General features: G+C 31.4%; 1 protein-coding gene across 5 annotated transcripts in view; it reads right to left on the bottom strand.

The window, feature by feature from the left end:
* The window catches only part of Nmdar2 (glutamate ionotropic receptor NMDA type subunit 2), a 199763-nt gene that overhangs the window by 79988 nt on the left and 106354 nt on the right, over window positions 1-13421 (bottom strand). For all 5 annotated transcript variants that reach the window (XR_013258467.1, XM_077415920.1, XM_077415921.1 and 2 more), the window contains exons 2-3: window positions 6584-7102; window positions 3538-3709 (exon numbers count right to left, since the gene is read on the bottom strand). Coding sequence is in view for 4 of the 5 variants with exons in the window: in XM_077415920.1 (XP_077272046.1) it covers window positions 3538-3709; window positions 6584-6892 (481 nt within the window). In the remaining variant the exon portion in view is untranslated. The remainder of the gene's footprint in view (window positions 1-3537; window positions 3710-6583; window positions 7103-13421) is intronic.

Consider the following 13421-nt stretch of genomic DNA (forward strand, 5'->3'; position numbering starts at 1 on the left):
CATATGGAAATTGCCCTCGCGATATCGAAAGCGCGGATATCGATCGGACGACTGCCGGCGGTGGCTCGCGATTTACTCTACACATGTCAGCCGTTGCGGTGTCTGCGTTTAACCACGATGTTCAATTTGCCCTGCGGCCGAACCGCTTCCGGTTTTCGACAAGCCGTCGCTATACTTCCCAATACAGTTATCACAATTGTTCTGTTAGAAGTGTCCGATAAGGTCGCGGAAAGCTGCCGGAAAATTGCTTTTATATCACGCATTTCTCAAGAGAGCAATCAGAAATTATGATTATATATAGAGAGTGTTTCAGAAAAATAACATTTATATGGAAGTAATTTTTTATAGAAAAACAGAACTGCAGATAACACAAGATATTACAGTAATAAATGTATTTTGTCTTCAAAGGGTTTTTTTTACACTGAAAAAAAAAAAAATTTCTACATAAAAAAATTTAGATATTTATTTAGATTGTAGCCAAGAGATATTATTTACTTAATATAACACACATATTCTCTCTCTCTCATTTAGAATTAGATATTTTTACTTAATTTAAAAAAAAATTTTAATTCTAAATAAAAAAAAAATATGTGTATTATATTAAGTAAATAATCTCTCTTGGCCCACAAACTAAATAAATATTTTTTTGGATCTAAATATTTTTTTCTCAGTTTACTTGTTCACCATCATTGTCAACACATCCTTGAAATTTTCTCCAAAACTCTGGAGGCACATTTCTTTGAGTATTGTTGCAATTATATTTGCAATTTTCTGTCGGAGACCTTGCACATTGCAATAATGGTAAACAAGTAAACAACAACGATAAACTCTCTGAAAACAAAATACATTTATTACTCTGATAACTTGTGTTGTTAGTTCTGTTTGTCTAAAAAACTTCCATATAAATGTTAACATTTTTTTTCAGCATCCTGTAATTAGCTTAAATAATTACAGATTAAAAATAATTATGACACTTATATATTCCAGCCATCTCTGATTTGATAAAGTGAAAGCTATAAAAGTATTTCAAATCTGAGTTATAATTATTTTCCATATGCGTTTTATTCGTTTCAGAAAAAAAAGATCCAAAAGAATCTTCTAAAATAGCGAAATCCGCAAAAACGAGGCGCCGGGAAATAATAATCATTTATAGAATCTCTATTCACATTACGTTGCAGTTTCGTTATCGCTGGTTCTATTAATTTTCGCTGCATCAGTGTTTAGAATTTTCCTGCAGCACGGAACCGATTTAATGGACCGACAAATGATGATCACTTAGTGATTGCCATCACTCACTTAAAATTTCCGGCAATAGTACGACCATTTCTCGGCCAATGTATTCATTCAGGTGAGAAGACGCGTGAGGCGATGACTGAACGTGGTGTGCGGTGATGGGTGGTGCGGCGCGTAGTGATGTGTGAGCGGCGCCTGGCTGTCGTCCAGCTTTCTCGACGTGATTTACATGGCAGAACTGCGCCCGACGTCTCTCTTTCTTTCGACGGTGCGCGGCAGCATGAAAACATCCGATTTCAACGCAACTCCAATTTTTCATAAAATCGATGAGCTTCAAAGAACTTTCACCAACACCAATAGAATCTTTTTATAAAAGACCGATCGTCTACACGCTCACTGTCATTTACCATATGATTGTGAAATTGAAATGTTCGTAAATTTAAAAATTTTTTGGTCTATATTGATGGTACGATAAATTATTAAAAGAAACTGCACGTAACAGAATTTTCCGATACGCATGGGCTTTAACGTTTGAGACCTTTTTATAAATATAAAGTATATAATATATAGAGTGAACTACATGCATTATAATTTTACCAGTTCATATTAACTGCGAATATCTTTAAAGATATTCACACCTTAACATTCGCCTTCAGAGCTTCTCAGGGTTTTATATATTTTTGAATATAAAAAGTTATATAAAAAATGTAATTTTCTTTTTCATATTTCAGTATCGTATACTGGTAACACACAAGTAACAGTAAAGATTAAATATTAAATGCTTTCTTATAATATTAAATATAATATCCTTCAAAATATATCCCCTTTTAATCAATATTTGAATCAATTCAATATAATCCTCTCTCATTCTGATTTAATTGAACATGAATCTGTTACTGCCGGTCAGCATGTGCAAACTGTAAAATAGATGTATTTTATGCACTTTCATCCATCAAAACCCAATGATTGGAATGCTTGTATTTCATTTCCATCCACTTCACGCTTTATGGAATTGACGCAAAGTTTCCAAATGTTAAAATATTCAGCGCAAATATCAATGTTATGAATTTCCAACAAGAGAATAAAAACCGTAACGCGGTATAAATTCATTTCTAATGCACTGGCAATGGTTAAAATTATAAAATACCGACCGGATATAACTATATACATATATAAAATTTGCTCGTTCATTCATCAGTTATTTGTATATTACGTCAATCATCTATTTTAAATTGATTCGGAGATTATATTACCTTGGACCAATAATCTTGGATCATAATCTGCTTCCTTTGCGTGTTTGGCTTTCGCTTTCTAATTATTTTGCATTACTCGGCATTCTCTACGTTATTCTGCATGCAATGTAATAGATGTGATGCATTAAAGAGATCGTGTAAAATAGAAATTTATTCTGTTAGTTACGTTAGAGCTATAAATTGTCTTTAATTCGTGTATAAGCTTTGCGAAGAAGTAATAACATAAATCGTGAAAGGATAAGTCTAACCCACTTTACATTTTTACTTTACATTCGTTTGACTTTGTAGGGAATCTCTTTATCGCGGGACTAAAGTGCTGATTTGTACCCTACGAGCACAAAAAACGATACTAGGTGAAGGGAGCGTTCAGATTCTATCTGATAAAAGCTAAGCTCCCCATAAAAGTCTTCAACAAAATGTGCTCAAATCTATCTAAGACTTTCTGTGCTTTTCTCGAACCTAGCATGTTTCCGAAAAATCTAAGGATTTATCGTTTCGCACGTAAACTCCTTCCATGATTGCAATGATAAAAAGCTACTAACGTCCAAGGATCTCTTTCGCCGTTTAAAATGTCTCGTAATCTTTTCACTTGCAAATCAATGAATTTAATGCAGACTTATTTTACGCTTTAAAAAAAAAATTGAGCACAAAACATCTGCATATAGCACCAAATTTGTTTTAAAGTGAAAACATAGGTTCCAGAATTTTTGCAAGTATTATTCGTTTACTAAAAATGCAAATTGTTTTTTCCATACCTACGCGTATTGCATTTACAATGCAAAAATGTCACAACTCTATTTCAAAAAAATTCAATATCTGACTTTAGAAATTAAAATACAATTGTTTCAAAAACCCTTTTAATTTTTCAATTTTGTTTTACTTAGCTCTGTATATAATATAAAATAATTTTCAAAACAAAGGATATAAAAAAGGAGGTTAAAATAATTTCCGTTAATAAATGTAAATACAATGTGCAGTGTATTAGATATGTACCGTAATAACGGTGATAAGCGAATAACAATGCCATCAATCAAATGAAATTAATACTCACCAGTAGGGCTAGGTGTGAGCTCCTGCATCGCTATCTTGACACGAAGATCATATCGCTGGAAAAGACCCAACCTTGGACCCTTCGTGCTTCGCTGTAGCGCGCTACTAGCGGAGCTGGCTGCTCTGGTGTACTCTCTCACACCAAAGGATTTGTACGGCACCAACATGCCCACCTGTTACACAAATATGACGGAGGAAATATGAAATTTTGGTAAGGCGAATATTAGGTACGCTATACATATATAGTTTTACGGACATGCGTCATGCGTTTCGGTCGGTGCAGAAACGAACACTGTCCGTCAGGTGATAAATCGTTTCTTGCACCGTCAAACGGTGAGAAAGATCGTCAACAGGTTGTACAAAACGATATTTCGCCAAGTTTCGACCGAGACGTGGCAGTTGACGCGTCCGCTACGTTACAAATGGTCCGAGTCTAGGAGCGAGTGCTATTGTGATGATATACACTTGCTTGTGCACGATTGCGTTGGGGGGAAATACATCCGTTATATGTCATATTACTTTACTTTATCATTATTGTTACATTATGTTGAATTATATATTATAATTTTTATCTTTATCACAATTTCCTCATCAATAAATTTTATATTGATTTAATATTCGAGCAAATTGCTAGGATTATTTTGCTCCGTCGTTATTAATTTGTTTGATGATATTAAATATTGATCAATTATAATCTCAATGTGATAAATTATTTCTTATTTGTTCTACTTCATAGAACTTGTATAATATGATGTCCATAATTTGTTATATAACAGAGAAAATATAAAATTTCAATAAGACGCTTATCACATTTGTAAGTGTTATTCTGTATGTTGATATTGTTAATTCACTTTTTCTCTTAGGGTAACATACTTCAAAAAAATAAAATGTAAAATATTTCATTATGGTAAAACAGTAAGAATTTTAATTACGTTAATGTCTCTCTCTCTCAAAGAGAGTAACTTTTAAATAAATAAGTTATCGAACAAGATGTTTAAACTTGAAGATTTATGGATAAATTATATTTAAAAAATATATACCTACACACACAATTATATATTTATATCTAATTATAAGAATAAAAAGAAATGGATCGTGACTTTTAATGCATTGCATAGTCCTGTTATTGTTCATCGTATAACCAAACTATTGAATTAAATCAATATTTCCTATGTCCAATATTATGTAAATTGCATCTTTGATGCAATTACGCAGCACAATAGAGCTTCTTGGATGTTAACAATAGACTGTCATAAGTTTTACTTGTCGCATATTTACCGCATCATGATCGATAATGCATTAAGTACTCAAACCGATCAGAAAAATGCAGCAGGGGCATCTTGTTCACAAGCTCTATTATCACAAGAATGGACCGACGCGCACCTGTTGCATAAATCGATCGATATATGAATGAATATCTACGTAGGCTGAGACTGGATAGCGGCTTTACGGCCTATTAGCGAAATGTTACGTCGCTTAAATTTTTATAAAAAACATTAATACGAAGTATTATTTTAAGGAAAATGTTTCGCCGTTCTTCTGTAATGATTAAGGCTTCGATACAATATCTTTGTATAATTTTGAGATATACCTACAATAAAATCATGGAAGATTTTGCTTTAACGTAAAATTTGCAATTTGTAGGCAAAGAAATCAAATAGTAATCAAGAATCAAATACTCTTCCATCATCGATATGATCTTGAAGAACAAAGTTATTTTAACAAATAATTAAATAATTTTTTGATATAAAAATCAAATTATTACTGTTTTATTTTGTTAATTATTTACACATGTCTGCGATGTAAGTAAATATTCTAAAAAATCAATAATTTTAATTCTTTATCTCAAGCATATTATTTCTAAAGAAATATAAAGCAACATTTTCTAAAGATTATTTCATTCATGAAATCATCACCTCTGATTACATTAATTCGAGAGAAATTGCGTCTTAATAAGTATTCTCTCATACCGTTTGAATAATGGGCTTAATTTAGAGAAGTAGCGTAATCCATCGATTATCGGTAACGAATCGCACCACTAACCGTACATCTATCGGTTCTAATTATGCGCTCTATCTCGATGCGCAGACGGTACTTGTTACAATCAGTAAATGGAAACAAGAACCTATAAATTGACCCATTGTGCGCCGACACGGGTTTGAAAAATTGAAAAAGAATTCATAAATCTCTCTCTCTCTCTCTCCATCGGGAATGAGAGGTTTCCTGAGAGAATTTCATCTCGGATAAATCCGAAAAATATCAAGGTAACTATCCTCGAATAATGTGAGTTATTAACTCGATGAATTCATTAACATTCATTAAAGATGATTATCTCCGCGTCGGGTATTCCCAAAACGTTAAGAACTTTTCGTCAACTGCATTTAAATGAAACTGGCAGCTCGAAGAGTATAATTTGCACGTGAAATATGACTCAATATGAATTAAATAATTAAGTCGTAAAATAATTTATCTAAAAAATTATATAATTGAAGATCCGTTAACGCGAATAAAAAGAAAAAATAAGGTAAACATTACATGATAAATTATATAGTCGTTGCAGAAAAGATATAATCAAATAATACATATTGGAAAGCTTTTATTTCTTTTAATGTTAGAAAAAAATATCCTCGTGTTTAATAGTTGGTGGATAATTTTAATTACGCGTGTATTTTATCTTTATAATTATTACAACATATACTACATCTTCTGATTAAAGTAAAATTGTTTCTAACAATATATAATTCAATATATAATTCATTGATTACAAAATAATATAATATATTTATTTTTAGACGTATATATATTTTGCAGTTTGAAAAACTGTTAATGAAAAATTCTTGGGACTTTTTTTAGCTTATAAATCACTTTTTACTGGCTTATTGCAATAAATTCTTATAGTTTATAGTCATATATCTTTAAGTTTCTTATATAACAGATGTAAAATGTTTCCCTCCGATATCCGGTTTTAATGAAACGTCTCTTCGACGGATTTGTGATTTGTGAAAATGTTCTTTTCTTAGCAACCCAATTTGTGGGAAAATCCTTACCGTGAGTTTGGTGATGTTAATATTATTCCCAGAATTATTCACAGAAGACTGCGGCGTGAAACGTGTAGGGGTAGTTGTAGTGGTGGTCGTGGTGGTAGTCGGAAACGATCGCTGTCTCGTTGAGTTCGATAATCTACTTCCCTCACCAATACGAACTGCTGAATTGCCTCGTCCGACGTTCACACTCTTGGGAACTGTTCCCCTGCCAGTCCCGATTTTGATGCCTCCTTCTCTAATGGTACTACCCGGCGGACTACCTAGCACCAACAATGGTGACACCACTAACGAGAGGATCCACGCGGTCCTCATGGCGCGGATTTTGTTGCTCGAAGCGACGACCGTTTTTGTCACGCAATCTGCCGACGATTGATTCGATCGCACACTGCTTCTTTGTGCTATCTGGACGCTGCGTTTCCATTCAAAACACGAACGGATTCTTCAGCGTCGCGACGACGCGATGCAACTGCATGCACGCGCATGTCTGCCGTCGTAATGTTACCTCATCGCGATGTGGTGCACCTGAAATAGAAATTAAAAATTTGTTAATAATACTCAAGTGAGTAATATTTCAAGTGTAAAGATTATGAGAAAGCTAGATTAAAAAGTACCAGTTAAAAAGAATCAGAAATATTTGAAAAATAAATCTATTCAATCTTTTATCCGTGAGATAAAATTCTTTTAATCATACTCAATATTTTATTTTTAATCACATGTTTTATTGTCCCAAATCTTTAACAAGATCATATTAATTAACCTATAAGAAACGAGAAACATATCTAATTTAGTGCAGCCATTAATAAAAAGAAGACGTATCAAAATAAGCCTTATTACGTATTTCTTACCAAAGTATAAGTTTTAATTAAAAGAGAGTCTTTAAATCTTCCTCTAATTTGACATCGAAGCAAATACAGCTCATTGTATAAGAATCAAGTCCCCGGTTCGCTTAATTCCCTGGTTCGCTCCCTCTCTTTCGTGTTATTATCTAAGACAGGAGCTACAGTTCGACAAATTTATAGAGATGCGTTTTCGACCCGTAAATTTCGTATATAACAATAATCTAAGGCTGTGCTTTAAAGGGAATTGCGTTATAAACCACCGAATTAACAGACAACCATATATAATGGTCGATTCCTCGTAGGATTAGTCGGGCAGTTCGATCGGTCATCACTACCTGTCATCATACACGAATGTGAAATGCTCTATCTGACAGATTGAGTCTATCACGAATCGAGTCTGCACATTGATACGGTAAATCTGTTAAGTCTAATCGGATAAATTTCAATTTCATGGACTTGCAGCTTTGACACATTTTATTTTTGTGAATTAAATCGACCGAGTTAAATATTTCAAAGTAAAATAAAATAGTATTATTTCAAACCTACTATTTATTGCTACTATTTATTGAGTACATTTTATAATATTGGATGATGTATAAATGCAAATTTAAAACATTTTGTCGTAAAAGAAACACTATAAAAAAAAATGATAAAACTAGGGCACAACATACTAACAAGTTAACTAATTAAAGTTTGCATAAATATAGTAAACAAAATAGAAAACTAACATACAACTTAATGAAGTAATTAAAGTACTTGGTTACTTTTTGCCCAAAGTACAGATTGTTATTTCAATCATTATAAGATCATTATTAGATCGTAAAATATACTTTCTAAATTACTAACAGTTTTCCAGGTCAATAAAAATTAATATTAAAATTATAGAACAAAACGATTTTATGAAATTGACAGAAAAGATATATGTATGTATGTACATAACACAAATATATAATATATGTTTATATAACTATACAGAGTTAATTTAAAATATGTATACTTTATTTTATTTTAATAATAAAGAAAAATATAAAACCTTTTGCAAGAAAATACAATATTGAAAGCTGTATTAACCATAAATCAAGTTCACTCAAAACTTGGCACCTATAAGGATTCTATTCAAAGTATACACAAGATATACATATTTTCTCATAAAAATTTCACAATATGATTGATATTCAAAAATAGAGCAGCAAGCCTGTAACCTTTATGTTTAAATATAATCCTTAGATCAAGTGTTTTAAAGAATTTCAAATAGAACATTCAACTTTTATAAGTCTTTCTTCGAGTTTACTTTTAGAAATTTTCCGATCCAATTTTTCGGACTTCACCAGAATACTTAGGTCTTTTAAAGAACAAGCTTTCAAGTCTCGTAACGAACGAAACTTTTAGTCTCACATAAGTTCAGCGACCAGTCGGCGATATCTAAAAGAAAAAAGTTGGAAAAACTTTCGATTTTCAGCAAGGTGCAGTCGACGAAAATATCAAATTAGTTTTGTACAATTTCTTAATCAATATATATTATATATATTACCCAAACTTATTTTAATCGATTGTATAAGATATATAATATAAGATATGCACACACACACACACACACACACACACATTGCCAATTACAAGCTACATTTTATATATAAATTGTTTAAATACTTTTAATTTAATTAAATTCTAGTCAAATGTGTGTAATAATTCTGGATATTTTAAATAAAAATTAAATCTCTATACACACATATAATTAAATGTTTATTTGCATCAATTGGTTAAGTACGTCAATGTTAAATAAAAGTTTACCAACTTTTATAAAATTTAAAAGGTAAGTTCCTACTTTGTGGCGTGAAAGCTTTTCACGGCTTTCTTTTCGTAACATAAAATATAGATATTGGTTAGTCCTTTCACGTTACAGTCGCCTTTCTAAGTTTGATCGAACTTCAATCATCTAACTTCCGACAACAAACATGAGCAAGATTGTATCACTAATGCTCACATCTAAACTCCTCTAAAGCATAGAAAATATAAGACTAAAATATAATTCGGCTGTATAATTTTTACGCTTTTGTTGCGGATATTCTGTAGAATATTTGTGTAGATATGTGAAACTGTATAATTATCATCAGTAAGTGATCCTTCAGTAACTAACACATAAACTCGTCCTATATAAAGTATATGATGTGCTGTCGATAACAAAAATGATATACTGCAAATACTTCCTGCTTTATTTCTCGATTGTTGGACTGCATTCGAAGTGACATTTGTTTCAACTTTGACACGCACGCTGGCAGGTATTTCATTATTGCAATGTTTCTATACTACGCAGACACTCGTCGGTTCCGACTGCAATTTATATGTTGAACACGTACGATATAACGCTATGCATCCGCGATAGATATTTTTAAATGACTAGTTATCTTTCTCGGGGACCGCCATTAATCATTGACATGATAATAAAGCGATTTGCATGGAAATCGTAATAATAAAAGCATTATGCGTATTAACATCACATGCGAATTTGATTTGTAATTTACGAGTAATATGCGCTTGATTTTACATGCGAACAATTTTAATCTCGGACCAGCATTATACATTCAAATGTAAAGTGTAAAACACAAACGGTTGGTACAAATTCAATCAACATGCATTGCATTTCTTATTTGCATAACAATAATTTTTTTTCTGGTATGATATGAACGCAATATACAATTAAAATGCCTCATTTCCAATGTGATTTTATTTCTTTTAATTAATGCATAATTTAAATAATAAACTATCTTAAATTTTGCTTCAAATAGAATAGTAGTTATTTACGTTATTTTAAGCTACTATAGTAGATTATGTATCTAGCAATTTCGTTATTAACATAATTATTTATTCGCTTTTTAATCGGATAAGAAGTTTACTATAATGTAACAATATGTATGTTAGGAAAATGAGATCAATGGATTAATTCTAAAGGAACTTTCAGAGAGTTAAATGGCTAGAGATAAACGGATTTAGCTCTTATCTTATATCGGTAATCGGTTAACAATTTGAAACTTGAATAAAAGTAGACATTGTAGACAACCTAGCGACAGTTGGTATATAACATAAATTCTTCCCCGACTTTTTACGAGATACTTTCATCTTGTCAGGTTTGTCCGAGTTTATTGCCGAAGTTCGTCTCGTTTTCTCTCTTCTCTTTCGATCTCCGGAAGGCAATTTCCGAAGTCAAATATTTGTCTCGGACTATGACGCGAGAACGTTTAATGATCCTCACAAGATCAAGCTTTTTCGTATTAGGACATATTTATATCGTTTAGAAATATCTTGGCTACTTCCGTTATAGTTCTATTACAGTTAAAAATGAAATATAAAACCGTTATTCAATAAATTTAAAGAAAGTCTCTGAGAGATATGTCTTCAAAATTTCGTAAATGTGCAAATTTCTTCGGCACATTTATAATAAATTGTAATCAAATTATTAGATTACTTCTTAATATTAAGAATTAATAATAAGAATTAAGAAATGATATCATTTAAATATCATATTTTACGTATTCTCGAGGAAATTACTATGTTAGCGATTCAGGGGAGAATGATACTTTTACTTTTATATCAAATCCTTCATAATATAAATATTTACGAAATGTTCAGTATCTCAGAAGGTAGTCAACGGGTCGACAGGCGATTAGAGTGGTCCATTGGGTATATTGGCACTAGCGTACAGCTACGAGACGGTTGAGTTTTTACTGCCTGTATTGCTTTGACCCGCGTTTATCGCCCCTACGTATCAGGTTTCGCGATATTGAACCACGTCCCATATGGATGGCCTTTGGTAAACCGACCACCGGCCGTCGCGGATTCCTGTGGCCTGGCTCTATCTCTAAACCCTTGTACCCTCTATTAAGGTACCAAACTAACCGCTATGTAAGGGGACTACCGCCGCTATCCATTGATCTATTTGTGATAATTACACATCCAATTACCAAGCACCTTGGTCATATCAAACGTCGAATATCATACGGGCTATAAATAACTTTGAAGAATAATTTTATTCGCTATATTTCTAATATTTAGTTGTAATGACAAATAATCCTGATGTAGAAATATAAGTGCAAAATGATTGTCTTTGAAAAAACAATCATAAAATATAGTACGTTTTAGTGATATAAAGGATTTATAAATCGATCTTGATGTTTGCAAAGATTGTTATATTTGAACTTGATTACTCAACTAACTTCTTTGATATTTCTTGCTTAAAAATTCAAGCCATTTCTCTGTATTCGATAAGAGAAATAAGTCATTTATAGAATAATTTTTGCAAGAAGATTAAATTGTGTTTATATATAATAGTTTTTAAAACAATAATATTTAAAATCATTGGAGTATCTAAATCTCTTCTACAGGGAGAGATTTTGCACAAGTATAGTCTCTCCATAGACGTATCAAGTTTTAAAATGCACCATAACGGAAACTACATTGCATGCAATTTGATGTAATAAATTGTGGAAATAACCGAGTTTAACGTGAACAATGTAATAAAATACTTTCAGTCGTAACAATTCCAGGAACTTTTCCTCTTTACCAAATGCTTCGTCAGGTTTTTTTATGCTGCGTTATGGCCTATCTCGATTTGATTAATATCGCGCGTTATTTTTCACCATGCACGCCGCTCTGTGACGCTTCAATTTATTCGTTTTTTTATAGTACTTTCATATCTTTCACAAAAAATTATATCATTTGTATTCTTCTTCGCACATATATATATTTTTGAAATAAATTAGCTAACAAGGAAACCTCGCAAATCCAAAAATTCTGATTTTAATGAAACTTTACATACATGGCGAGGGGGAGAGGTAAATAGACAAATTTAGAAGTTTTTTAGTTGCCGCTCAGTTTTATCAAAATCAGAATTTTCGGGTTTGCGAGATTTACCTTGTAAGATATATTGTAGCAATGTATCTCGAGGCTGCTTGATTGAAAATCGAAACCTGGCTCTAATTACAAACTTCTGATGTGATTAAGTAGAGGCATGTAGATTAATTAACGTCGTTCCTGTAAATGACGATTAATGACGATACCTGGTATGTGTTATTAATAAATAAATATTGTAAATTCAACACCGTATTAATTTGATATATCTTCTATTAGGTATTAAATATGCATACCTAGAAGATGTATCTTTTTTATCAGTCTGGCTACTATTACATAAAGCAAATATTTGTTCAAATATCATTACTTAATAAAAGAGTTTCTAATTGCGGTTAATAATAATTGGTTTATAATAAGTATTAAATTAACTATAATCGTTATTAGACGTTTCTGTCAACATCAAACTGTCGTCAGTCAAATCCGGATCGCAGAAATGTACTTATGTCGTTAAGTTTTACGTCAACATCGATATTTCAATATCAGTGCATTATCGGAATATACGACGTGCATTTGTCGTATCGAATAAGCGGTGTCTCAGATAAATGACAATCCAATAATCGGAATTCCGATTAAGCAACATCAGCGTAATCAATATTCTGGTCAACCCAAAATTTTCTATTAACTTTTTAAATTAGAAATACAAAGTGTATATTTTTCCATTGTCAATTAGAAATATCCAGAGTAAATTTAACAATTTATGTATCTTTTATAGTCATACACAGTTTATCTTTTTTAAAATCAAGTTTATATATTTTTCCTTTATAATTTTATATTTCTATCTTAATTATATTTAAATAATTATCATTTAGTTTTAAAATAATAAAATCAATCCTTCCTCTTAATACATAATTTAATTATTACAGTTTTTAATATAATAGTATGCTTTTTAAGAAATTCTTTTAATGCTTTAATAAATAATAATTTCTTGTTAATTTCTTTGAATGTAGAATTACTGTTGCACTTGTATAAAATAAACAAAAGTTTTGTCAGAAATAAAAATTTTTAATTATCGAAAGTTGATCCATGTATAATGTCCCTCGATATCCGGTAAAATTTAACAATCAATAAGAACCGAAGGTTTAATTAGAAAAAAAAGT

The sequence above is a fragment of the Temnothorax americanus genome, unplaced genomic scaffold, assembly GCF_048541705.1.
Source record: "Temnothorax americanus isolate GAGA-0224 unplaced genomic scaffold, ASM4854170v1 Scaffold4, whole genome shotgun sequence".
Lineage (NCBI taxonomy): Eukaryota > Metazoa > Arthropoda > Insecta > Hymenoptera > Formicidae > Temnothorax > Temnothorax americanus.